Here is a 26,119-nt window from a genome sequence, read left to right as displayed (position 1 = left end):
ATAAAAATTGCACTGGCAGTAGCCAAAAAGGCTATTGCAGTTACTTGGAAATTGGATGCATACTTAAGTATAGATTGTTGGAAGAATGAAATTTACAGCTGTCTTCCACTTGAAAAAATTACTTATAATTTAAGAGATAAATATGAAACATTTTTGAAAATTTGGCACTCTTATTTACAAAAGACAGGATTAAATATATAGGTGCTCTGAAGATAAAATAATTGGTTATTTGGGGAAAGAAATAAATAAATATATATATACTAAAGTTATTATGAACTCCATGGAGCATGTGGGGATCTTCCGATATCCAGGCAATCCTTCTTCTTTTTCTTTCTTTCTTTTTTTTTCTACAGGGGCGTTGGGGGGAGGGGTTAAGGGGAGCGGGGAAGGGTATATATTTTTTTTTACATATTTTCTTTTTCTTTCTGTAATTATTTGAAAACTCAATAAAAAAAAAGTTTAAAAAAAACAAAGCTTTCCCCAATTTACGCCGGGTCTCGACGATGCACCAGGAACCCCGCATACAACAGACGACCCAACAGGTATGAAGTGTTGCCTCGCCTGGAAAGACTAGCTGGGGCCTCACCTCGAGTATTGTGAGCAGGTTTGGGCCCTTTACCATAGAAAGAATGTACTGAAACTGGACAGGGTTCAAAGGAGATTCACAAAAATAGTTCCTGGATTGAATGGCTTGTCTTGTGAAGTGTTTGATGGCTCTGGGTCTGTATTCACTAGAATTCAGAAGAATAATCCATTACCAATTTGAAACCTATTGGATGTCGAAAGGCCTTGATAGAGTGGATGTTGAGAGGGTGTTTCCTATGATGGGATAGTCTAGGACCAGAGGACACAGCCTCAGAATAAAGGGGCGTCCTTTTAGAATGGAGTTGAGGAGGAATTTCTTTATTAAGACGACATTGAATCTGTGAAATTCATTACCACAGGTATCTGTGGTGGCTAAGTCATTGGGCATATTTAAGGGAGAAGTTGATAGATTCTTGAATGGTCAGGGTGCAAAGGAATAAAGGGAGAAGGCAGGAGACTGGAGCTGAGAGGAAAAATTCATTAGCTATGCTGAAATGGCAGAATAGACTCAATGGGCCAAATGGCCTATTTCTGCTTCTATACCTTATGGTATAGACGCGGTGGAAACAATGTAGCTGAGAAAATGGAATTAACATTTTTACAGGAGACTGGGTGGGAGAGGTATAGTTAAGGTAGCCGTGAGAATTGGTAGGTTTACATCAGATGTCAGTAGACAGCTTACCTCCAAAGAAGGAGATAGAGAGATTGAGAAGGAGGAGAGAAGTGTCAGAAATGGGCCAAATGAACTTGAGGGCAGGGTGGAAGTTAGAAGCAAAGTTGATGACATTGACAAGCTGAGCATGGCTGCATGAAGCAGCACTAATGCAGGAAGGATGAAGGTGAGCTCAGACTGTGCATCGATGGCAAGTCATCGTTTCTTACACAGATTTTAATTTCCTTTTTTACACAGAATGGTAGGTGCCTAGAACACACTGTCAGGGTTGGTGGTGGAAGCATTTCCAAAACTCTTAGAGACACACATGAAAACATAGGGAATGTAACGTTATAGATCATAAAGGTTTACTTTAATTCAGCATCATGGCAAAGTGCCCATTCTTGAGCAGCACTTTTAGATGGTTTATACTGGTTGCAACTCTCCAGAGCTGATCTCTTCCTTTCCTCAAATGACACTTCAGTCTAAACTTCAATTTAGACAAGACAAGCTCAGTTGTATTCATTTTAATTTAAATTGAAATATTTGTATCTGTCTGTTTCAAGAAATCATAGCTAGGCCAAAATGGCACCAACCTGATCTCTAACATGACTTTCAGCCTCTACCATGGCCTAAGCCAGCCAGACAGATGAATGGCAGTGAATTTGGAGCCATGGACACAGAGAAGTGTTATACAAGTTTAGAGGGAGCCATGGACACAGAGAAGTGTTATACAAGTTTAGAGGGAGCTTGCAGGAGTACAACATCAGTAAATTACTGTTATTTTGTCTGGCTGCATCACAGCCTGGTATGGAAACAACAAGGCAATGGAATGGAAATTCCTACAAAACGTAGTGAATTCAGCCCAGTACATCACAGGTAAAGTCCTTGAGCATGTCTACATGAAACGACGTCATAGGGAAAGCAGCATCCATCATCAGGGATCCCCACCACTCAGGTCATGTTCTTTTCTCGCTGTTGCCATCAGGCAGGAAGTACAAGAGCCTCAGGACTCAGCCACCATGTTCAAGAACAGTTACTACTCCTCAACCATCAGACTCTAGAACAAAAGGGGATAACTTCACTCAATTCCACTTGCCCCATCATTGAAGTATTCTAACAACCAATGAACTCAGTTTCAAGGTCTCTTTATCTCATGTTCTCATTATTTATCGCCATTTATTTATAATTGCATTTGCAGTTTGTTGTCTTCTGCACTCCGGTTGATCTTTCATTGATCCTGTTATAGTTATTCCAAAGATTAGTTGAGAATACCCGCAAGAAAATGAACCTCAGGGTTGTATATAGTGACATATGTGTACTTTGATAATAAAATTTACTTTGAACTTTGATACTCAGTGCCTGCGGAAGCCATGCTCTAGTGATATCAATGCCTGGGGAGCCTTTACCCCAGGATTTATCAGGAAAGTAATGAGGAAAAACCTGGCAAAAAAGTCACTGGTGTCTCTTCATTTCATTATAACTTACCAGATCATCAACTGGTGTGTCTGTAAGAGGAGACAGAAAGAAAGATTTTTAACCTTCTAACAATTGGTACCTTGTCCACTATTTCCATTCATGCCTTCATCTCTTGTGGCCTTCCTCCCACCCCCACCATCCCATAACCTCCCTTGGCATACCACATGCTCCCACTAGCCTGCACCTCCTGCAGTCTCCACTGATCCCTCCAGCCCACATCCCCAGGTGAAGGCACATTGGAGCGATGGTCATGGAGAATGGATGAGTGGAATGGAGAGTCTCTGTTATGAAATTCAGCTCCACGCAACACATCACCTGGTGCCACTGCACTTTATAAACTGCTGATGGGAAAATACAGGAGTTTGAATGAATCAGGTCATCAGGAGTCAAAGGCCATTGTACAGACAATGAACTGAACAAGAATGTAAACATTATACCTCACACTGCAGATCTCCAAGTTGCTGGTAAGAACTGAATCAAGAATCAGGTCTATTATCAATGACGTACAGTATGTCATGTTTGCTGTTTAGATAGCAGCAGTACAATGATTAAAATAAGCAAATTAGTACAAAAAGGGGAATAGTGAGGTAGTGTCTATGGGTTCATGAACCATTCAGAAATCTGTTCCTGAAACACTGCTGGTAGGTCTCTGAAGAGTTCCTATGCCTTCAGCACCCAAATACACCAAAAACATATCTCAATGTCACATTCTCTGTCTCAAAATCAGCAGTAGCTGCTGTTTTCCAAAAAAAAAATGCTCATATCAAAAGACAGAATTGGAGCCTCAAGGGATGAACACGGGCATTGTGAATCCAGCTTTTAATCCATGTTCAGGGAGGGTTTAATAGGATGGATTCGAGGGAGCTTCACGTAGTATCCATTTTGCGTTGTGCTTGCTCTAACAGTAAGAAAGCTTGGAGCTTCATCTCAGGGACAGTGGAATTCTCCCAGAAGATTGAAGAGCTGTGGAAGTCATCACCCCCAATGCATATTCACATGCTCAGTTTGCAGCTTCCCAAAGGTATTTTACGTCAATTCATTCCATTTCATCAACCAAATTGCAATCACAGATTCCTTTCTGATGTATCTTGCAGTAGTCGATTGAGAAAGATCTGCACTCAGCGTCAGCAAGGCCAAAGAACTGATTGTGGACTTCAGAAAGTTGAGGGAACACACACCAGTCCTCATAGAGGGATCAGAAGAGAAAGAGTGAGCAATTTCAAGTTCCTGTTGTCAACATCTCTGAGGATCTATCCTGGACCCAACGTATCGACGCAGTTACAAAGAAGGGACGACAGTGGCCGTATTTCATTAGGAGTTCAACGAAATTTGGTCTATCACCAAAGACACTCACAAATTTCTACAGATGTAGAACATTTTAATGGGCTACATCACTGTCTGGTATGGGAGGGAGGTGGAGAGGGCTTCCACACAGGACCGAAGTAAGCTGCAGAGAGTTGTAAACCCAGTTTCAAGCACTAGCCTCTGCAGTATCCAAGGCATCTTCAAGGTGCAATGCTTCAAAAAGTGGTGCCTATCATTAAGGACCTCTATCACCCCAAGTCATGCCTTGTTCTCATTGCTACCATCATCAGGAAAGAGGTACAGGAGCCTGAAGGCACACACTCAACAATTCAGGAACAGCTTCTTCCCCTCTGCCATCCAATTTCTGAATGGACATTGAACCTATGAACCTATGAACTCTACCTCACTACCTTTTTTATTTCTATTTTTGCAATACGTATTTAACTATTTTATATATATACACACACACACACTTACTGTAATTCAATTTTTTTCTCTATTATTATGTATTGCATTGTACTGCTGCTGCAAAGACAACAAATGCCAGTGATATTAAACCTGATTCTAATTCTGATTTATTCTGCAAACTTCACGGTCTCCAGATTGCTCAAGGTGCTTTAGAGGCAAATGTGTGTAGTCATGGGGTTAACATTGGAAGCATGACAGACAATTTATATAAAGCAATCTCCTATAAAAAATGTAAAACTGGCCAGAAACTGTTTTAGTGATGTTGATTGCTGAATAAGCATAGGAATGGAATAAGATGCAAATTTCACAAGAGCTCCTCAGTAATGCCTGACAATAGCACAAACTTCACAGCAAGGGCCTTTGGCACAATCAATAACTACAGGCAATGCGTTACGTACTTAACTTGCATTGTGCTGCTGTCTCCAGACATTCCTTGTGAGCTCCAGCCCCACATTTGGAACAAGTGTACCCCTGGTAAAAGATCCCTCTGCAAGAAAGGGACAGAACAAAGAAATTAGATTTGCAAATGGACTGAACCAACAAATGGAAATCGTTGATGATTTATCAGTTGTAGTAAAGAGATAACTGATCTGAGTGGACCCAATCCAACTATTTGGCCTCACACTCAGTCAGCTTTTACTCCTGAAACACGGATGTATTGTTCTGTATATCAGGACCTCGTCCTCCATCTCAACTACAATCCTTGAGACATTATTTCACCAGATGTTTAACCTACAGCCTACCTGCCTAACTGGGTAAAGGTTAAGGACCAAGTATTTCAGTATTTTGTTTTCATTTTTAAATTGCTCCAGGTTTCAGTATTTAGTTTCTTGTGTCTCCAGCCTGAATATTGAGGTTTCAATTTCATGGATCCTCAGAGGCAAAAATAATCTCTCAGGTCTCTTTTTCAAGTAGTTACCACTGAGTCAAGGTAGAATTTTTAAAAAGTAATGCTGGAGAAACTCGACAGGTCAGGCAACATCGAGAGAGGGAAATGGGCAGGTAAGTTTTGGATCGAGATCCCTTGTGTTGCCAAAGTAGAGTTACCCACTTAATTTACACGGTGGATTCCTGACCTTCATTAGTAGCCAAGATGTGGGGTTAAGATTGCAAAGGGAGCTGGAAAAGGCATGTAATAAGAATAATGACACTATTATAATTGGGCACTTTAATAGGCAAGGAGATTAGGAAAATCAGGTTGGCTCGATCAGATCGCTAGAGAGAAAATTTGTTGAATGCCCATGAGATGGCTTTTTAGAGCAGCTTGTGCTTGAGCCTGCTTGGGGCTATTTTAGATTGGGTGTTGTGTAATAACCCAGATCTTATTATGGAGCTTAATGTAAAGGAACCCCTAGGAAGCAGTGATCATAATATGATTGAATTCATACTGCAATTTGAGAGGGAGAAGCATAACTCACATGTATCAATTTCACAATGGAATAAGGGGATTACACAGATGTCTGGAGTTTCTGGGTATAGTTCACAATGGATAGATATGTCCCACAGAGGAAAAAGTTCTCGAATGGCAGGGGTAGGCAACCATGGCTGACAAAGGAAGTTAAGGACTGCATAAGAGCCAAGGAAAGAGAATATGAGGTAGCAAAGGTGAGTGGGAAGTTGGATGATTGGGAGCTTTTAAAATCCAACAAAGAGCAACTAAAAAAGCTATAAGAAGGGAAAAGATGAAATATGAGGGCAGAGTAGCCAATTATATAAAGCAGGATACCAAAAGTTTTTTCAGTATAAAGAGTAAAAGGGAGGTTAGAGTTGATATTAAGCCATTGGAAAGTAATGCTGGTGAGGTAGTAATGGGGGACAAAGAAAAGCCAGATGAACTTAATGGGTACTTAGCATCAGTCTTCATTGTGGAAGTGACTAGGAGTGTGCCAGAAGTCCGTGAGTGTCAGAGAGCAGGAGTGAGTGCCATTGTTATTACAAAGGAAAAAAATGTGAGGAATACTTAAAGTTCTTAAGGTGGATAAGTCACCTGGACAAGATGGACTACATCCCAGAGTCCTGAGAGAGGTTGCTGAAGAGATAACAGATGCATTGGTCATGGACTTTCAAGAATCACTTGATTCTGGTATGGTCCTGGAGGACTGGAGGATTGCAAATGTCACTCCACTCTTTAAGAAGGGAGGAAGGCAAAAGAAAGGAAATTATAGGCCAGTTAGCCTAACCTCAGTGGTTAGGAAAGAGTTGCAGTCTATTCTTAAGGGTGAGGTTTCAAGGTACTTGGAGACTAATGATAAAATTAGTCAACGTCAGCATGGTTTCCGTAAAGGGAAGCTTTGCCTGACAAATCTGTTAAGAGTTGTTCGAAGAAGTAAACAGGATGGACAAAGCAGAAGCAGTGGATGTCATTTACCTGAGATTTTTAGAAGGCGCTTGATAAGGTACCACACATGAGATTGCTTAACAAGATAAAATGGCATTACAGGAAAGATACCGGCATGGATAGCGGAATGGCTGACAGGCAGGAGGCAGCGAATGGGAATAAAAGGGGTCTTTTTCTGGTTGGCTGCCTGTGACTAGTAGCTAATTTACAGCTTGGTAAAGAAAGCAGATGCAATGTTGGCATTTATTTCAAGGGGAATAGAATATAAAAACAAGGAGATAATGCTAGTCAGGCCGCACTTGGAGTATTGTCAACAGTTTTGGGTCCCATATCTCAGAAAGGATGTGTTGTCATTGGAGAGAGTCCAGAGGAGGCTCATGAGGATGATTCTGGGAATGAAGTGGTTAACATATGAGGAGCGTTTGGCAGCTTTGAGCCTGTACTCACTAGAATTTAGAAGAACGCAGGGAGGGGGGTGGAATCTCACTGAAACCTGAATGTTGAAAGGACTGGATAAGGTGGATGTGGAGATGATGTTTTCTCTGGTGGGGGTATCCAGAACTAGAGGGCACAGCCTTGAGATTAAGGGGTCAACCTTTTAGAACAGAGGTAAGGAGGAATCTTTTTAGCCAGAGAGTAGTAAATCTGTGGAATGCTCTGTCACAGACTGCGGTGGAGGCTAAGTCCGTGCGTTTATTTCAGGCGGAAGTTGATCGTTTCCTGATCGGTCAGGGCATCAAAGGTTATGGCAAGGAGGCAAGTGTATGGGATTGAGTGGGATCTGGGATCAGCCATGATGATGTAATGGCAGGGCAGACTCGATGGGCTGAATGGCCTAATTGTGCTCCTATGTCTAATGGTCTTAGGGTCTTATTAGACAGTTACCAGGAAACCATCTGATCAGCACCACTGTACTTCGGAGTAGTTAACAGCACCAAGAGGTACAACACTATCAGTTACACGCTGGACAAAAGAGATACCTTACACTTAATATTCTTAACCAGTCTTCATTAAATCTCCAGTCCAGCTCCGAGATATTGAGCATGGGCCGTAACACCTACTCATGGTTTTGTCAAACCAAGTGGGATGCACCATTTCAGCAAATGATTCCACCATTCACTGCTCCTCAGCACCACCCCGCAGTTGCTAATTAATTAATAATATAGTAATCATCGATTAATTACTGTTAACTATGTCTTCATTTTAAAAGCTATAAATGCAGAATAGGACCATCACCCCAATGTATTCTGAAACCCTGCCCCCATAGGATCAGCGTACACCTCCCAGCACCTCGGGGCTTGCTTTCATTTTTACCTTAACAACATCTTGCAGGCTTTACAGTTTGTGAATTTGTCGAATGTCGTCATTTGGAAATTATGATAATTTGCTGTTGCTTTCTCAGGTTTAATATTTGATCTGAAAAGGAAATTAATTTGAGAAAAAAAATCATCAGCAGGCACTTCTTTTAACTATCTAATTAAAGCCTTTTAATTTTATTCATCCCCTAATCTGAGAAGCTGCTGCTTCTACGAAGCACTCAGGTGAGCAGAATTGAATGCACGGTTGATGTACACTGTGGTACACCTGCGAACAGGAGGAAATCATTTACATCCTCAGAACTATCCTGCTGTTGAATAAAATCATGGCTTATTAGCATCCTAACTCCATTGACATACTTTAATTCTGTAATCCTAAACAACATAATTCACCAAAAGTATACCTTACCTCAAATGGTCCAATTTAATACCAGAAAATGTTTACAGTATACAACCTGAAATTCTTACTCTTCACAGACATCCATGAAACTGGAGAAAAACCCCAAAGAATGAATGACAGAAAAACGTTAGAACCCCAAAGCCCCCTCCTACACACAGGCAACATCAAAAACATCAACACTCTCCCATCCCCCACTTCCTCCAGCAAAAGCATCAACCCCCCCCCACCATCCAAGCAATAGCAAAGCCCCCAAAGAGACCATGATCTAGAATCCATCAAAAACTACTGTCCATCCCAACACTTTGACAAGTTCTCTCTCACTAGCGAGGGAGACTCTCACAACAGACTCTCACACATCGTCAAGAGAGAGCGTTCTGGAGTTTTGAATTAATCTCTTCTTTTGTGGTGAGCAGGCCAGATTTCCATTACATTTTGAGTTTACCACATTTCCCGGCAAACCCCTGAGCCCCAAGTTAAGACTAAGCCCAATTATTTGGGTCACCCTATCACATTCCCCTCCAACTACCCTATCAAATCAAATCAAATCATTCATTCATTCATTCATTCAACGGAACACCTCAAAGAGGTTCCAATCTCCAGGCTTAAACTATGAAGGCTGTGTAAGTTAACTGTCCTTGTGGAGGAATCATTTTAGTACATCTGCACTACATCGTGCATGCTGTATCTTTTCTGTGTCTCATTTGATCCTTCATTTCCGGGTTTGGTATCTTAGACAGGAAATAGCGTAAGTCAGGGATGCTGAACCTTTTTTTGAGAATGGGGGCCCAAACGGGCAATAATCTTCTAAAAATTCTCCGGCATGCCATGGCAATTTTGAGCACAGATGATCACTGATTAATAAATTAATAACAATAATTATGGAGTTTTTATTGGGAGAAGTATGTCCTTTGCTTTTTTTATGTGGATTTATTATTTCACTATTAATAAAAGTATAACAGAGACAGATTGAAATAAACTGTATTAGAAAACCTGTTCAGCAACACCTAGAGCAAGGCGAAAGAGTGATCCTGAGTCAGTTTGAGGAGCGGAGAGCTAAACAGAGAGCACAGCGGACAGCAGACAACAATCCCACGATGCCCTACACGTGCAGCAACTGTGGCAGGGCCTACCGTTCCAGGATTGGCCTCAATAGCCACAGTCGACACTGCTCGACAAACCAGTGACCACCAGAGGTGCAGTACCCATGGTTGACCACGACCAACGGAGGCTAAAACCAGTTCAAAAATCATTAGTATTAATCTTTTAAAAAGACAAATAGTATTGTTATTCTAACCTTTTTTACTATCAAAATATTGATGTATACGCCAGGTCTCTGAGGATTTCAAAATGGATCGTTCAACATCGTATGTTCTTGCAATCATCCAGGTGGCACCAAACCAGCATGAGACATTTCCAGAGGGGAAATCTCACTGCTCTGAGATGGTAAGAATAACATCATTCACTGCTTTATTTGGCAGCAAAGATGATCATTATGGGTGGGGCTTAAAGAGTTGAGGGACAGCACTGCACGTCACGTGCCAACAGAACATTAGTGTGTGCTTTCTTGGGAATGGTTGCCATAGTCTCACCGCCCCTGCCATAGATGATATAGGTAAAAAGGTAAAGTTTCTCCCTGCGCCTTGTTGGGTGTTATCAGGTGGCAACCTTGTTATTTATTTAGCATTGGTCTACAAGGCCGAGTTACTAGCTCAATACTTAACAGAGCATGGATGGAAAGTGTGTAAGGAGCCGGCTGGATTAGAACCGGGGACCTGTTGTTCTGAATCCGGTGCAGATCCCACTATACCACCGCCACAGGCCATAGGTGACATAGTGCAGATTTATTAGAATGATACCTTAAGATTACAGTCTTTTTGAGCCATTCCAGTTGAACAAATTAATTGATTTGACGGGATAATCCAAGGGAATCTAGGTCTTCTGGTAAGAAGAACAAAACTAGCGACAGGCTGTAAGAGATTACAGATACTGATCACAGAGCTCTCCCACTTAAACCTCCTGGAATAAGTGGGAACACATCTCATTCTGCTTCATCGAGCAGATGCTGGACCAGGAAAGAAACACGAGGAATGCAGTGAGGCTTGCAGTCTCTTTGTCACTTGAAGACAAGCTGCCGTCATACCAAATCTGGCCAACAGGTATCCCAAGGTGCAAGAAATTGTACAATGCCTTTAACAATGCAATATTTAAGTCCAGCACATTGCAAATACGTGGTCTAAGGTCACAGCAAAACAGCTGAGTTACACTGACCCTTGTAAGCTGCTGACAAAATCCACAAAGTGAGTGGTGTTATTGGCAGAAGAACCAATCGGTTCCCACCTGGAGTGACCTCCTCATTCTGCTTTATGTCTTCTTAGTATCCCTTTGCTAGTGTGCTTAACACTCTGTGTGGTATCCTGATGTCCGGGAACGGGGTATGTTCTTCCATGACATTGGTTCCTGTATCAACCCGCCCTGCAGCTAACAGGCAGTATCACAAACTTACCCCGCCTTCTACTGACTTTCTTGACAGCAGAAGTGCGGTCCACTAGTCCAAACACTCCAGGCACCTGCAATACCTTGAACCCTGACATCACTGGGTCTACAAGACTTTGATGCCCCTGATTGACTCAGCCTTGCTCTCCTCCTCCTCTGCAGCTTCTGGACTGGGTTCCGAAGTTCCTTGGATTTCTCCTCCACACTGCCCCTATTACTCTAAATCCACGTTGTCAAGGTGGGGGTCAGAATTCCAGTCTCCTCTGGAGCGACTGGAGTTTCCTCTCATACCATTACCCGGCCCCGCCTGTGCTTGTGAACTGGTGGTGTCCTGCCTCCCTACACAGACTGGACTTGTCTTTAGGCGCCCCTCAATTTTCTTCCCAGAAACATCAAAGTAACCATAGCCAAATAAAAAATCAAGGAGGGTGAGCATACCTTCGGATCAAAAGCCACACCTCGAGCAAGGCAATCTCTGTAAGTGTTCCCTCGTGCATTTGCCTCAGAGGACTTAACCTGTAGTCACATGTCTGTCACAACCATGTATGTTGATCCCTCCCCTGCCAATTTACTGCCCAACCTGCAGAGAAGGGTGCATAATCAGCATCGCCATTAGTCTTCTACCAACCCTTCTGCAGGCAAGGAACAAAGTGGAACTTTTAAGAGTCGTTACCGAGTCAACGAGAGAAGCAGACCTTCCAGTCCAGCATATACACGCTGGCATCCAAACAGCCACTGGCATTACTCATACATTGATCCCATCTTTTACACTCCCCGCATTCTCATCTACTCCTCTCAGATTCCCCTGCTCTCACTAGAGGCAGTTTACAAAGGCCATTTGACCTCCCAGTCCACGCCTTTGAGATAGACAAGGAAACTTGAACACCCAGTCACGTGGTGCAAAAATGCAAACTCCACACAGACAACACCAGAGATCACAGGAAGCGTGAAGCAATGTTCCTGCTATCCGAGTCACCCAAGTAATTTAGATTATCCTTAATCAGCACATGCCTTACCATATTAGGTATGCGCCCAAGTTTAAGATACTCACAGCCACAAAGAAGTGCTAAGTACTTTGTCAGCTGTGGACACTTATTCTGGCTACAAATGTTCTACACTTATATATTTATATCATATTTACCATTCAGACCACCTGGCAGTACAATCATTTAGTGATAAATGAACATCAGTGGTCCAATAAGACTTTCAGAAGACACAATTTCCCAAAAAATTGTAACATAAGCCCTCAACCCAAGATGTACACTGCATACATTCTCTAACATAAGATTGAACCATTGAATTAATCAGAAAAAAACAAAAATATGAAGCACCTGCCAGAATACACACTTAAAGTCTTGAGAGAAACATAAAATAGCTTTGACTAAACATGAAGCTAGAGCCTGATCACATTGCTCTGCATATTAGCAAGGTATTCTGAGAAAGTGGAGCAAAAAAAAGCTCCGTCCATCAATGTTACAAGGACTCGCCCTCTTTTAAAATGGCAGGCTTCCCATTTAATCACTTTAAAAAGTTCATCACCTTCCCTCCTTCCTTCAATTATCCAGCTCTCCTTGGTTTTAAAGCCCAAAATTCCCCATCCTTCTTCAATATGCTTTGAAAGTGTCCACTGGCTTTCAATGACTTCTGTACTTGGACCTCCTAAATCACAGTTCAAAATGCCCTACCTGCCACAATTTCTCCTACTTGTTTTAGACATCAATGCATGGGCGAGAAGAGTCTGGATTCCATTCCTAATAATAGAGCCGTTCATGATTGAATGATCAATCACTCCAGACTGAATCCATAAGTTAAATTTCAGTCCAGAATAACCAATACAGCGAGTTTTGAAAAGCAGCTCATTATAACATCTCACGGGGTTTATTGCATCAGCCAAGAGGTTGCTAAGAGACTTACAATGCCATTTCAAACTGTTCCATCCATTTCCTCTTCATTTCCTCCGTTTTGCAGAACAGCTGGAACCCCTGCTTGCCCTGGAGGTGAATTAAATAAAATGCATAGGACCACTGAAAAACAGGAAAGCAAAGTCACTCAGTTAGAGACACAGGAAAACAACATCACCCATCTGATCCCCTCAAATTTAGCCCTGCTGAAGGCCAGATACCCAATGAGGGGCATCTACTGAGGAATAAAATCATGTTATTTCTATTTTGCTTCATGTGTTAAGTTTGGGGTTTGGGCGTTATCAGCAAGATCACCATCATGACCCATGCCTGAGTGTCCTTGAGATGGTGTGGTCCTTCTGAAGACTGGGTTGTCTTTTTCAGGACCTAAATTCAGCAACAATCAAGGAGCAGTGATACATTTCCAAATCAGGACAGTGAATCACTAAATGGAAACTTCAGGAAACGCTGCTCCTTGTATCTACTGCCTCTGTACTTCCTGACAGTAGAAGTTATCACCTTGAGAGCTGGGGTCAGAGGAGCCTGTGTGTTCACGAATAATGCATTATCTAAATGGTAGAAATGAATAAATATTTAGGGTGGTCGATGGGGTACCAGTCAAGTGGTTTGCTTTGGGGCGGCAAGGTAGAGTGGTGATTAGCACAACACTTCACACTACCAATGACCCAGGTTCAATTCCCATCACTGTCTGTAAGGAGTTTGTACGTTCCCCCTGTGACTGCGTGGGCTTCCTCCAGGTGCTCTGGTTTCCTCCCACTGTCCAAAGACATACCAGTTGCTAGGTTAATTGGTCATTGCAAATTGTCCTGCGATTAGACTAGGATTAAATCAGGCTTTGCTGGACAGCCCAGCTCAAAGGGCCAACTCGGTGCTGTTAAATACAGTCCCAAGAGGTATTGTAGCTGCATTCATCCAGACACTTGGAGAATACTATTTTCCTAATTGACTAAAAGGTGCAGGAAAGGTTTTGAGATGCTTACTACAGGACTACCTGCCTCAGACTGCTCTTGTAGCCGTGGTATTGAAGTTCTGGTCAATGGTGATCCCCGGGTGCTGAAGGTGGAGGGCTCAGTGATAGTAATGCCATGGAATATCAAAGGCTTGTAGTTAGACACGTTTTGTTGGAAATGGCACAGATGTCACTTGCCCACGAGTACATCTTGTTTCAGTCTTGCTGTCTGGCAGCTTGGACTTCTTTGTTGACTGATGAGTTGCAAACAGAACAACAGAACTGGTTCAGTCAATAAATGGCCCACTTCTGACTGATGGATGGAAGGTCATTGATGAAGCACCGGAGGATGGATTGGTTTAGGACACACCCGAGAAGATCCTGAGTCTGGGATGATTGACTTACAAGGGCTACAACTATCTTCCCTTTGTCCAAAGCTTGGCTCCAACTAAAGGCGTATTTTGCCACTGATGTCAGCTTTACCAGGACTCTTTGATGCAATACTTGGTCAAATGCTGCCTTGGCAAGGGTAGTCATTATCAGCTTCATGTTCAGAATTTGGTATCAACTCTGTGACGAGGCTTGGAACTTTGTTACTCTCAAGAATCTCGAACCAGGCACTCGTGATCAGGTTACTCATGACAAAGTACTACTTCACATACCTGTTGATGAAATTTTCCATCACTCTACTGGTAAACTGAGAGTACACCGATTAGCCTGTAATTAGCCAGAATTGATTTGTCTTGTAGCTTGTGAACAGGCCATACTGCGGAACATTCATACTATCCAGTAGATGCCAATGTATATGAGAACTCAGCCAGACTCACAGGTCCATAGTTGGCTGGTCACACAGGTAACCATTACCTTAACCCATTTCTTGATGTCAGGTGAAATAAGTTGAATTTGGTGAAGACAAACTTTGATGGTGGGATTTCAGGAGGAAGCTAAGATAGATTATCCACTCGGCAGTTCTGGGTAAACCTAACTCTGTGGCTTCAGTTTGGATTTAAACACTGACAGGCCAGGACCTGACACTAGTGAGCATGCTCCTTTTGCTAACTGTTCAATTGTACACCAGACCTAAACGTAGTGGGACAGCCGAGCTCTGGTCTGATCCATTGGTTGTGGGATTATTTAACTATCTATTGCATGTGGATTTCACTCTTTAGTGTGCTGCAGCTTCTCCAGATTGGCACCTTGGCATTTTCAAGCTAAGTTGACGTTGTTCCTGGTTTTATTTATCTTATTTAGAGATACAGCACAATAACAATCCTCTCTGGCCCAGTGAGCCCTGCCACCTGATTACACCATGTGACCAATTAAACTACTAACCCATACGACTTTGGAAAGTGGGAGAAAATACCAGAGCACCCGGAGGAAACCCACGCAGTCACAGGGAGAATGTAGAAACTCCTTACAGACAGGGGTGGGAATTGAACCCAGGTCACTGGCACCGCAAGAGCATTATTGCCTTGCCTTTCTGCAGCTCTTACTGAACCATATTCGATCCCCTGGGCTTGGCAGCAGTGTTGGAGCAAGCCAAGAAGTTACAGCTGTGGTGGCTCAGAGCACCTTGTGGATGCCTGCTTTATTTTGCACAAATATAGTGTCAGACAGCACAATGGAGGCTCCAATCACAAACAAGAGAAAACCTGCAGATGCTGGAAATCTGAGCAACTGACACAAATGCTGGAGGAACTCAGTAGGCCAGACAACATCTAGGAAAAAAGCACAGTCGATATTTCTTTTCCTAGATGCTACCTGGCCCGCTGAGTTCCTCCACCATTTTGTGTATATTACAATGGAGGGTGTCTTCATTAGCTACATTTAAAATGGAGGTTGATGGATTCGTGATTAGTAAGGGTGTCAAAGGTTACATGACAAAGGCAAGAGGATGGAGTTGAGAGGGAAAATAAATCAGCCATGATCGAATGGAGGATCAGATTTGATCTCATGCTGTTCCTATCCTTATGGTCTTATGAAAATAGGGCTTTATGAGCAGTGCTCAGCTCTATTGATGATATCATGGATAAATGTGTTTGCTACAAGTAGACTAAAAGAATATGGTCAAGTGCATTTATCGTTTGTGTTGGTTGAATGTCTGGTGGCCTTGTCCATCAGCACCCATCCGAAGTCCAAGTTGAGCTTTTTGTCCTATGGAAGTGTGCACATTTGAACAGATGCAACGAGAAACTTACTTGCAGCAGTTTCGCAGGCATTCACTCAGTGGCCACTTTATTAGGCATACCTGCTCATTAATGCAAGTACCTAATCAGCCAAATATGTAGCGGCAACTTGACAAATAAAAGCATGAAGATATGGTCACGAGGTTCAGTTTTTGTTCAAACCAAACATCAGAATGGGAAGAAACGCGATCAAATGACTTTGACTGTAGAACGATCACATGTGCCAGATGGGGTGGTTTGAGTATCTCAGAAACTGCTGATCTCCCGGGATTTTCATGCACAGCAATATCTAGAGTTGTCAGAAAGTGGTGCAAAAAATAACACAAAAAAAAACATCCACTGAGCAGCAGTTCTGTAGGCAGAAGCAACTTGCTCATGGGAGAAGTCAGAGGACAATAGCAAGGCTGGTTCAAGCTGACAGGAAGGAGGCTGTAACTTAAATAACCACACATTACAACTGTGGCAGACAGAAGAGCATCTCTGAAGGCACAAAATGCCGAACCTTGAAGAGGATGGGCTACCATAGCAGGAGACCACAAACGTACACTCAGTGAACACTTTATTAGGTACAGGGGGATGAAATCAAGTGGCCAGTAGGTGCATAGAATCATGTAACCAGTATTCATAAGGGAAACATGAATTAAACATAAATTATAGACAATTGTAACAATTAAAACAAAACCAAATTCCATTTTAGTGCGAAGTGATTAAAGAAGCCATAGTGTTTCTAAACTGTACCGATTACTGCACAAACAAGAGAAAATCTGCAGATGCTGGAAATCCGAGCAACACACATAAAATGCTGGAGGAACTCAACAGGCCAGGCAGTGTCTATAGAAAAGAGTACAGTCGACATTTCGGGCCGAGACCCTAAAGTTGGCTCAAGAACTGAATGGTTGAAGGGAAGTAACTATTCTTGAGCCAAGTTGACCTGGTGGGGAAGGGCTTTAGGCCGCTGTACCTCCTGCCCAATGGTGGCTATGAGAAGATAGCGTGACTTGGATGGTGTGGATCTTTGGTGGTGGATGTTGCCATCTAGAAGCAGTGCCTTGCATAGATTTTGCTGATGGTGAGGAGGGAAGTGGCCATGATGGATTGGGCTGAGTTCCCTGTTCCCAATAGCTTCTTATGTTCCTGCACATTCAAATTGCTATCCAGACCTCGATGCAGCCCAGTCAGCTTGGTTAATTCTGATCTTCTTGGAGAAGAGCAGTGAAGACCCCCACCCTAAGAACATCCTAAGTCCTTACAGCTTTCAGTCCTCCTTTCAAGTGTCATTCAAGACCAGGCCCTTCCTTAGGCAGCAGGTGAATCTAGCCATGACCAACCTCTCAAAGATGTGAGCTGCCTCACCGACTATCACCTGTGGCACTCTCATCTACATTGCTGAAGTGCTCTGAGGAGTTGGGTCACGGCTCAAATCAACTCCTGCCTAAGAAAGGACCTGGATCCACTGCAATTTGGCAATTGTAACAATAGGCCTTCAGTGGAAAATAACATCTCCTCGCGGACCATCAACACTGGCGCACCTCAAAGATGCTCAGCCTCGTGCTCTATTGTCTCTACACCAATGATTGTGGGGCTAGGCACAACTCAAACACCTTCCATAAACTTGCTGACGACACAGCTATTGTTGGCAGAATGTCAGATGGTGATGAGGAGGTGTACAGGAGTGGGATGGATCAGCTGGTTGAGTGGTGTCTCAGCAACAAACTTGTACTCAATGTCAGTAAGACCAAGGAATTGACTGTGGACTTCAGGAAGAACACACACCAGTCCTTATCAAAGGATCAGAAGTGGAAAGAGTGAGCAATTTTAAGTTCCTGGGTGTCAATATCTCTGAGGATCTATCCTGAGCCGAACATATTGATGCAATTACAAAGAGACACAACCGTGGTTATAATTTATTAGGAATTTGAGGAGAATTGGTATGTCACCAAAGACACTCGCAAATTTTTACAGATGTACCAGGGAGGGCATTCTGACCGGTTATATCACCATCTGGTATGGACGGGCCACTGCACAGAATCAGAAAAGGCTGCAGAAAGTTTCTAAACTCAGCCAGCTCCATCATGGACTCTAGACTCCCCAGCATCCAGGAAATTTTCAAAAGGTTATGCCTCAGCAAGGCGGCATCCATCATTACGGACCCCTGTCACCCAGGACAAGTCCTCTTCTCATTGCTACCATCAAGGAGGTGATACAGGAGCCTGAAGACGCACACTTAACGTTTCAAGAGCAGCTTCCTCCCATCTGAGAGCAGATCTCTGAATGAACAATGAACCCATGAACATTGCCTCAGTATTTTTTCCTCTCTTTTGCACTCCTTATTTAATTAAATTTTGTTACATATACTTATTGTAATTTATAGTTTTCATTTGTATGCACTGCAATGTTCTGCTGCCAAAAAACAACATATTTCACAATATATACCGGTGATATTAAGCCTGATTCTGACAAGATACCATTCCATGACCATGCCTTCTTCAGGGTGTACTTGACTGGTTTGTGGGGTAGGTCTTCCCATTTACATCCGGTCCAGCTGTTTGAGAATTGAGATTGGCAAGGTCAGGAGCAACTCTGCTCTGTCTGAATACAGTGCGGAGTTTGATGCTGTGTGGTCTTTCTATTTTTGCCTTTTTTCTTTGAACTCCGTGGTGATGGTACAACTAAATAACTCACTGAGTAACTTCACAAATCATTAGAAGGTATGAAGTTACACATCAGGCAGACAGGGTCAGGATGCCAGATTTCCTCTCAAAGATAATAATGAACCAGAGCAGGTGGTAACCATAATCTGATCTTTTTCAGAATCTCCATGATTAGGTCACATTATTCTTGTTTTTCTAGTTTCCAGAACTTATGTGAACTTGTACTTCACAGTTTCATGGTGAGACCAGCTTGGGTTTATGGACTGTTAGCTTCGGCCATTAGGTTCCTGCTTTTTGAAATACGGCTGCACTCAAATACCTTTCGGCAGAAACACTCTCCTTAGGCTGAAACTCCCTCAGTTTTTCTGCAGTCACTGATTTGCTATACTGCACTGAGGTCCTGGCCTCATAAATATCTTTGCTCTTACCTCCTAGCCCCAAAGTGTTCCCTAACCCATACAGATCCATCCTAACCTTGCCCTTTCCCACTGGACACACCAGTGATTTGTACACCCTCTGCAACCACTCTTTAGTCTCAGCTCCAAACAGCTTCCACTGATGGTGACTGTATACCCCAGGCTGGACAGCTGTTACCAAGGAAACACTTGGGCTTTGCTTTTCAGGTTGTTTTGTTAGGTCAAGTTGGCCCTGCTGGATGAGTACACTTAGCCTGGGAATCTGCTCTGCTTCAATATGATACAAGGGGCTGAAGAAATCTGTGGTCACTGACTTTAACTCCCAGCTGTCACACTTGCCTTTCCCATTCATGGAGCTTTTCTGCTAATGCAACATTCTGCCATTCTGTTGGAAACACCCAGCTCATTTCACACTCAAAATTAGGATATTATTAGTTGCCTGCAATATAAAAAGCCACGGTTAATCAAAACCAGTTGATCCGTGGTTAGGTTAAGAACCCTTCCTTAATCCAGACATTCCCGGATGTTCAGTAGAGTCAAATTCTTTCCCTGCATGAACAGCTGGGAGAGGTGGAGGCTGTAATTCGTTTCAGCTGCGGAAGGCCAAAACCAAGACGAGAAGCGTGGAACACAAACCATGAGCGCTAAACAGGCACCTGGCAACCATCACTGGGTAAATGTTTGTCTCATAACCAGCCCAGCTGATCCAGCAACACAGACTTCCACCAAATAAAACGATTTAGTACATAGAGTCCTTGTTATGCACGACAAATAGTGGCAAGGATTTTCCATGAATAAAAGACAGATATTCCTCTGGCCCTTCCATCTGTAAAAGCTTTAATACCAGTGGCCATCTCCTGTTCCTAATCATTGCTGTGGAAGCTCTAAACATAATTTGGTAATGGTGGTGCCTTGCTGAGATTCTCTGGTTCCTCCTCGACTCCACAACAACATTAATCCTTCACATGATCTCTGTGATCTCATGACTCAAGTCGCACAGCCGAAGTCGTTCTGTGGCATGTTTACTTCTGGAGCCATGCAGTTGTTCTGCCTGGTGTTCGACAACAAAGACTTCCGGTGTTGAAGTCTTTCATTCAGAGCCCAGGCTTAGTCCCAATCCTGTCCTAATTAGACTGAGTGTATGGTTTAGCAAGAAGCTCCAGGCAGAAGCGATCCTAATACCCAGGACACCACAGGAGTGGGCTCTGGAGGACCATTTGGTGCTTACCAACATTGTCACAGACAGTCTCACCTTATGAGTACCTGGAGAGAGAGTCAACAGATTAACAAGGACAGGAGGAGTACACAGTTGCCTGTCATAAATCCATCCAACTATCCACCCAGTGAAGTGCCATGCAAAGATTTGCTCAGGCAAATGGTCACCTAACAACTGGAAGAACTAGGCACCTCCAGGCAGGTGTTCACCTGGTCATCGACATCCCCAGCTACCTATCACCCCACAACCACGTCGCCAAATTTTCACCAAGTAAGAACAAACTAGCAGCACAAAGCCTCACCACAAAATACAGACAGGGTTTTTCCAATAGTGGGAGGGTCTAGGACCAGGGACACCGCCTCAAAATACAAGGGTGCCCCTTTAGAACTGAGAATAGGAGGAATTTCTTTAGCCAGATTGGTGAATCTATGGAATTCATCGCCACAGACATCAGTGGAGGCCACGGCAATGGGTATATTTAAAGTGGCGATTCATTAGTAAGGGCATCAAAGGTTATGTTGTGAAGGCAGGAGAACGTGGTTAAAATAAATAAATCAGCCATGATTGAGTGGTGGCATAGACTTGATGGGCTGAATGGCCTAATTCTGCTCATATGTCCTGTGGTCAAAACAAATATCCAGTAACGAGTGAAGATAGCTATCACCCTGGATACGTGCTTGTCCAGTAATCAGTAGCACAAACAATCATTAGATAAACATTTCCTGGTAACCATTAGGACAACCTAATACCAGTAAACATCCTACCAGTAACATCAAAATAGATAATTAGCAAGTAAATCAGTAATATCAGGCAAAGATACGTGCTGTCCTATCTACTGATTACAACACTCGGATTCCAGATGCTATTTCATAAAGGAGGTTAGAAAGCCCTGCCCTGGACTTCCTTCCTTTGGTCTATACTATTTATCCGAGATTTCCTTTTATTAAATACACATTAGAGCTCGAGACCGGTCAATATAGCAGCAAAATCTAGAGACACCAGCTGATTGATTAAAATCAACGCATGATAGGGAGATAAATTGGAGGCCACAAGTATTTCTCAGCAGATGACTTGCAACTACTCACCATTTTCCCATGGGACTAGGAAGCATGAAAGAACACAGCAGAAAAGTCAGTCAGCATCGTGCTGAATATAACAAATGTGAAAAGCAAATGAGATCGATCATAGATTTCACACTACTCAGGATTCTCTTACCTACTCCATCATATAACATTGCCCGAGATGCTGAAATAAACTAGTAACCACTCCCTAGAGGTTTGTCCTGTCCAGGACCTTTTGGAGTAAAACGGATCAGAACAGGCCGTCACTTCTCTTCACGTTGTAAAGGGGTTTGCAGCCGGTCTGCAGGTAGAAGGAAGGCCAGTGTCGCAGTGGTGAGAGACGAGGGCCGTGTACGAAAAAGAGCGTGGGATAAGAGGAGGGCTGTCAAAGATGGGAAGGGATCTCCGGGGCTTGAGAAAGGGCTGCAAAATATAAGGAGATGCTGTTTTTGATGGTAAGGGGCAGTCCAAAGGCCTAGGTTGGGGGGGGGGGGGGAGGGGGGGATGACCTGAATGGCCAGATTCTGCTCCTATATCTTAAGTGGGCAGACGTTTAAACTAAATCACAAAAACTTAATGAATAGATTGGGATGGGGGGGGTGGGCGTTGAGCCACAGCTTTTATTATCCCAACACTGACGCTGGCTTAAGTATCTAAATTCTGAATGTATTTCCCTACTCTAGAGGCACTGTTGACTGACTGGAGCCCAGGTTTCAGTCACAGGACACATGTACCTTCAATCTCATTCATGCATAAACAGGTACAGTCTAACCACACACATTCTTATGAGCTTCCAACACATCTGGGCACAAGTATGTCACCGCCCCAGCTTAACGAAAACTGCTTGTTTGTTGGAACGCAGTACCAGTTACCTTTCTCAAATCCTTGTTATTCATGGGGTCATCGGTCATTTTATGAGCCTGTAGATCAATTATCTCCTTCAGCTCGTAGTTGTAACCTTTCCGCTTACATACAATCACCGCCTTATCAAAGAGGAAGAGGTACCTGGAACACAAACAGCAACATGCCAAGTAATACTCAGCTCCAATAGGGCTCCCTGTGTGAGTCAAAAAAACGAGGCAGTACGGCCTCAGCGCCTCCACTTGCAAAACATTCACCAAGATCAGCTCCACTGGGTACAGGCTCCAGGCAAATTGGTTCACACTGGTGGATACACCTTAGATATTGTGTCCAGGCGTCACAGATTATGCATCCTCACTGGGAGGAGCTCGCGGGATCCCGACCGTCACGCACGTGGACTGAATGCCCTTTCCTCTGTTGTTCTGGACCAGTCATCAATAAACATCGCTAAAATTAACTGGTCACTTATTTATTTAGAGATTCAACACAGTAACAGGCCGTTCCGGGCTAACTGCACCCATGTTACAGACACCCCACCCTGCAAAAACTCATTTCAGGGAGGTAGCACCATCAACTTGCGGGAGACTTCCAGAACTTCCCAGAGAGATGGGATGTCTGCAGTAGAGTAGCTCCTTAGCAGCTAGCCAGCTAATTTAAATAACGTTAGCTATGCTAATGAACGAATAACACCTGTTAATCTCACCTCAACATGTCTTTTACAGTCATATAACCCACCATGGGCAATAGAAAAGTCACTGCTGCAAACAGTGCAGCGAGCAACACTGTCGTTGTTTTTGACCCCTATCACTTTAGTACACTTTAGTGAGGTCTGGGGTGAAGTACGTTTTATATTTTCTTTTTCTGGAACACTCTGCCTTGGCGCGCATTCTCATTCTCTCTCTCCCCCTCTCTCTCTCTCTCTCTCTCACTCTCTCTCGCTCTTGCGCTCTCAAAAAAATTGATTTCCGGGATATTGTATATAATTTGTGGGTGTCAGGGAGCCGCTATCAATATGCAGGAAACTCCCGGAACTTCCGGGAGAGGTGGGACGTCTGCATGTTACCAAATAACCTTCTCACCCATGTCTTTGGAATGGGGTATAATGCTGGTGGGGTTTATTGTGTCTTTTTCAATTGAGGAACGGGGTGGATAAGACCCTTCTGACCCTCAGAGCTACGACACTCAGCAACCCCCAATTTCTTAATCCTAGCTTAATCATGGAACAATTTACAATGACCAATTAACCCACCAACCAGCAAGACTGAGGAGGAAACTGGGGGTCCATGAGCCAGTCTTCAATGACAATAGACAATAGGTGCAGAAGTAGACCATTTGGCCCTTCGAGCCTGCACCACCATTTTCAGATCATGGCTGATCATCTACTATCAATACCCGGTTCCTGCCTTGTCCCCATATCCCTTGATTCCCCTATCCATAAGATACCTATCTAGCTCCTTCTTGAAAGCATCCAGAGAATTGGCCTCCACTGCCTTCCGAGGCAGTGCATTCCAGACCCCCACAACTCTCTGGGAGAAGAAGTTTTTCCTTAACTCTGTCCTAAATGACCTACCCCTTATTCTCAAACCATGCCCTCTGGTACTGGACTCTCCCAGCATCTGGAACAATGGGAGATGAGAGGTGGAAAGAGTTGGCAATTTTAAGTTCCTCAGTGTTATCATTTCAGAGGATCTGTCCCTGGTCCAGTGTGTAAGTGCTATTACAAAGAAAGCACGGCAGTGCCTCTGCTGTCTCAGAAATTTGCAAAAATTTGGCATGTCATTTAAAACCTTGACAAATTTCTCTCAATGTGTGGTGGATAGTATATTGATTGGATGCATCACAGCCTGGTATGGAAACACTAATGCCCTTGAATGGAAAAGTCTAAACAATTGGTACCTATAGCCCAGTCCGTTACGGATAAAGCCCTCCCCACCATTCAGCACATCTACATGAGGCACTTTTGCAAGAAAGCAGCATCCATTGTCAAGGCCTCCACAATCCAGTGCGTGCTCTCTTCCCCCTGTTGCCATCAGGAAGGAGGTACAGCGGCCTCAAGACCCACACCACATCAGGAACAGCCATTATCCTTTCAACCATCTGGTTCTTGAACCAGAGGGGATAACTTCATTCATAAAACACTGAACTGCTCCCACTACATATCAAGGACACTTTATTTCATGTTCTCAATATTTATTGCTTGTTTATTTTTATTTTTATTTTGTATTTGCACAGTCTTTTGCACATTGGTTGTTTGTCCCTTTTGTTGTGTGTGGTCTTTCATTGTGTTTCTTTGTATTAATTGTGAATTCTTGCAAGAAAATGATTTTCAGGGTTGTATATAGTGGTATATACTATATGTTCTTTGATAATAAATTCACTTTGAACTTTTGGATTTTGATCTGCCAGCCTCAGCGAGGTTACCTTCAACATACTCACCGATCCTGTTTTGTTCTGTTAACTGTGGAGCAGACTTTCAATTCACCATCAATCTTTGGTCTCCCATAACTTGCCAGCGATGTTTGCTGTAAAAACAAAACACACTCTCAGATAAATTTTAACTTCCATGGACTCCCAAGAAAAGCCAAGAACTGCAATTGTTGATCTTCACTCCTTGGTAAACTCCAATTCTCCCTTGAAAACAAAATCCCAAACCTTTCCACACCCCACTCCACCCCATGAAGTCTGGCTCCCAGTTATTCAGAAGCACACAACGTCTTCGGTGTCCACGAATCCCCAAGATTTCAATACACACTCTCTAGAAATAAACTTCAATATCCAACTCCACTTTAGCTGCTGAAACCTACTGGCAACTTAACAAATCCCAGTCTTCAAAGAAACCTGATTCCTAAAAGCAATCGTGCCATGTAAAATATTTCAAGACACACCAGCTCTATAAAATTAAAGGCCCCTATTGTACTCACCACAGATATACTAGGAAAAATAGCTGAGGTCCTCAATTAGTAAGCCCTCCTCCATGTACCCCGTCATCAAGCCAGTGAGTCACCCGCCAGTGCCAGTGAGTCATTTTATCCTCTCGGGCATGTTTATTGAAACATCAAGGTGATTTTAAGATGTTCCATGAAAGAAAAATCTTGGAATATTCCGGTCATTGATTGGAACCAGACACAGCAATTGCTGTGCTAATTCAAGGTGCCCATTTGTTAGTCTGGATTTTGCAAACAATTTTGGGGCTAATTGATGTTAGCATGATTCAAATACATCTGGAATCAGATATTGATTATCTTCATTTTTTAATAATTTAGCTTGTACATCTAATTCTACTGAAATATTGAGTGCACAAGCTGGGAGAAGCTAACACAAATGTCTCACACGTTAACAGGTGACCTAAGTTTGTCAGTGTGACTGGAGGGTGCATCGATGGTAGAGGCAGGGCAAGAAACATCCGCTTTCCTACAATTGTAGAGGTAGTTGATGAGGCAAAAGTGGGAGTTTGCTTGATAGTGAACGCCTAGGAGTCCCCACCTCACAATGTGGCAAGTTGTCAGGGCTAACACGATAACTTGTAACACACACAAAATACTGGGGGAATTCTGCAGGTCAGGCAGCATCCGTGGAAATGAACAGCCGACTTTTTAGGCTGAGACCTTTTATTAGGACCTGAAAAAGGATCTCAGCCCGAAATGTCAACTGTTTGTTAATTTCCATAGGTGCTGCCTGACATGCAGAGTTCCTGCATTTTGTGAGTGTTGTTTTGGATTTCCAGCATCTGCAGAATTACTTGTGTTTATGATAACGCAAGATATATTTATGATATAGGAGTGGTCCTACACCCCCCCCCCCAACAACCTGTAATCCCTTAT

General features: G+C 43.1%; 1 protein-coding gene across 5 annotated transcripts in view; it reads right to left on the bottom strand.

Annotated features, from left to right (window-relative positions):
• vav2 (vav 2 guanine nucleotide exchange factor) overlaps positions 1 to 26,119 on the bottom strand; it is a 199,361-nt gene that overhangs the window by 21,204 nt on the left and 152,038 nt on the right. For 4 of the 5 annotated variants that reach the window (XM_059994267.1, XM_059994271.1, XM_059994270.1 and 1 more), the window contains exons 13-18: positions 24,735 to 24,820; positions 22,310 to 22,442; positions 12,951 to 13,060; positions 8,142 to 8,243; positions 4,888 to 4,976; positions 2,726 to 2,745 (exon numbers count right to left, since the gene is read on the bottom strand). In XM_059994267.1, coding sequence (XP_059850250.1) covers positions 2,726 to 2,745; positions 4,888 to 4,976; positions 8,142 to 8,243; positions 12,951 to 13,060; positions 22,310 to 22,442; positions 24,735 to 24,820 — 540 coding nt within the window. The remainder of the gene's footprint in view (positions 1 to 2,725; positions 2,746 to 4,887; positions 4,977 to 8,141; positions 8,244 to 12,950; positions 13,061 to 22,309; positions 22,443 to 24,734; positions 24,821 to 26,119) is intronic. The other variant, XM_059994268.1, reaches the window with a different exon arrangement.

This window comes from Hypanus sabinus, chromosome 18 (assembly GCF_030144855.1).
Source record: "Hypanus sabinus isolate sHypSab1 chromosome 18, sHypSab1.hap1, whole genome shotgun sequence".
NCBI classification, from domain to species: domain Eukaryota; kingdom Metazoa; phylum Chordata; class Chondrichthyes; order Myliobatiformes; family Dasyatidae; genus Hypanus; species Hypanus sabinus.
The sequence above is the reverse complement of the archived record's forward strand: the minus strand, read 5'-3'. Positions and strand labels throughout refer to the sequence as shown.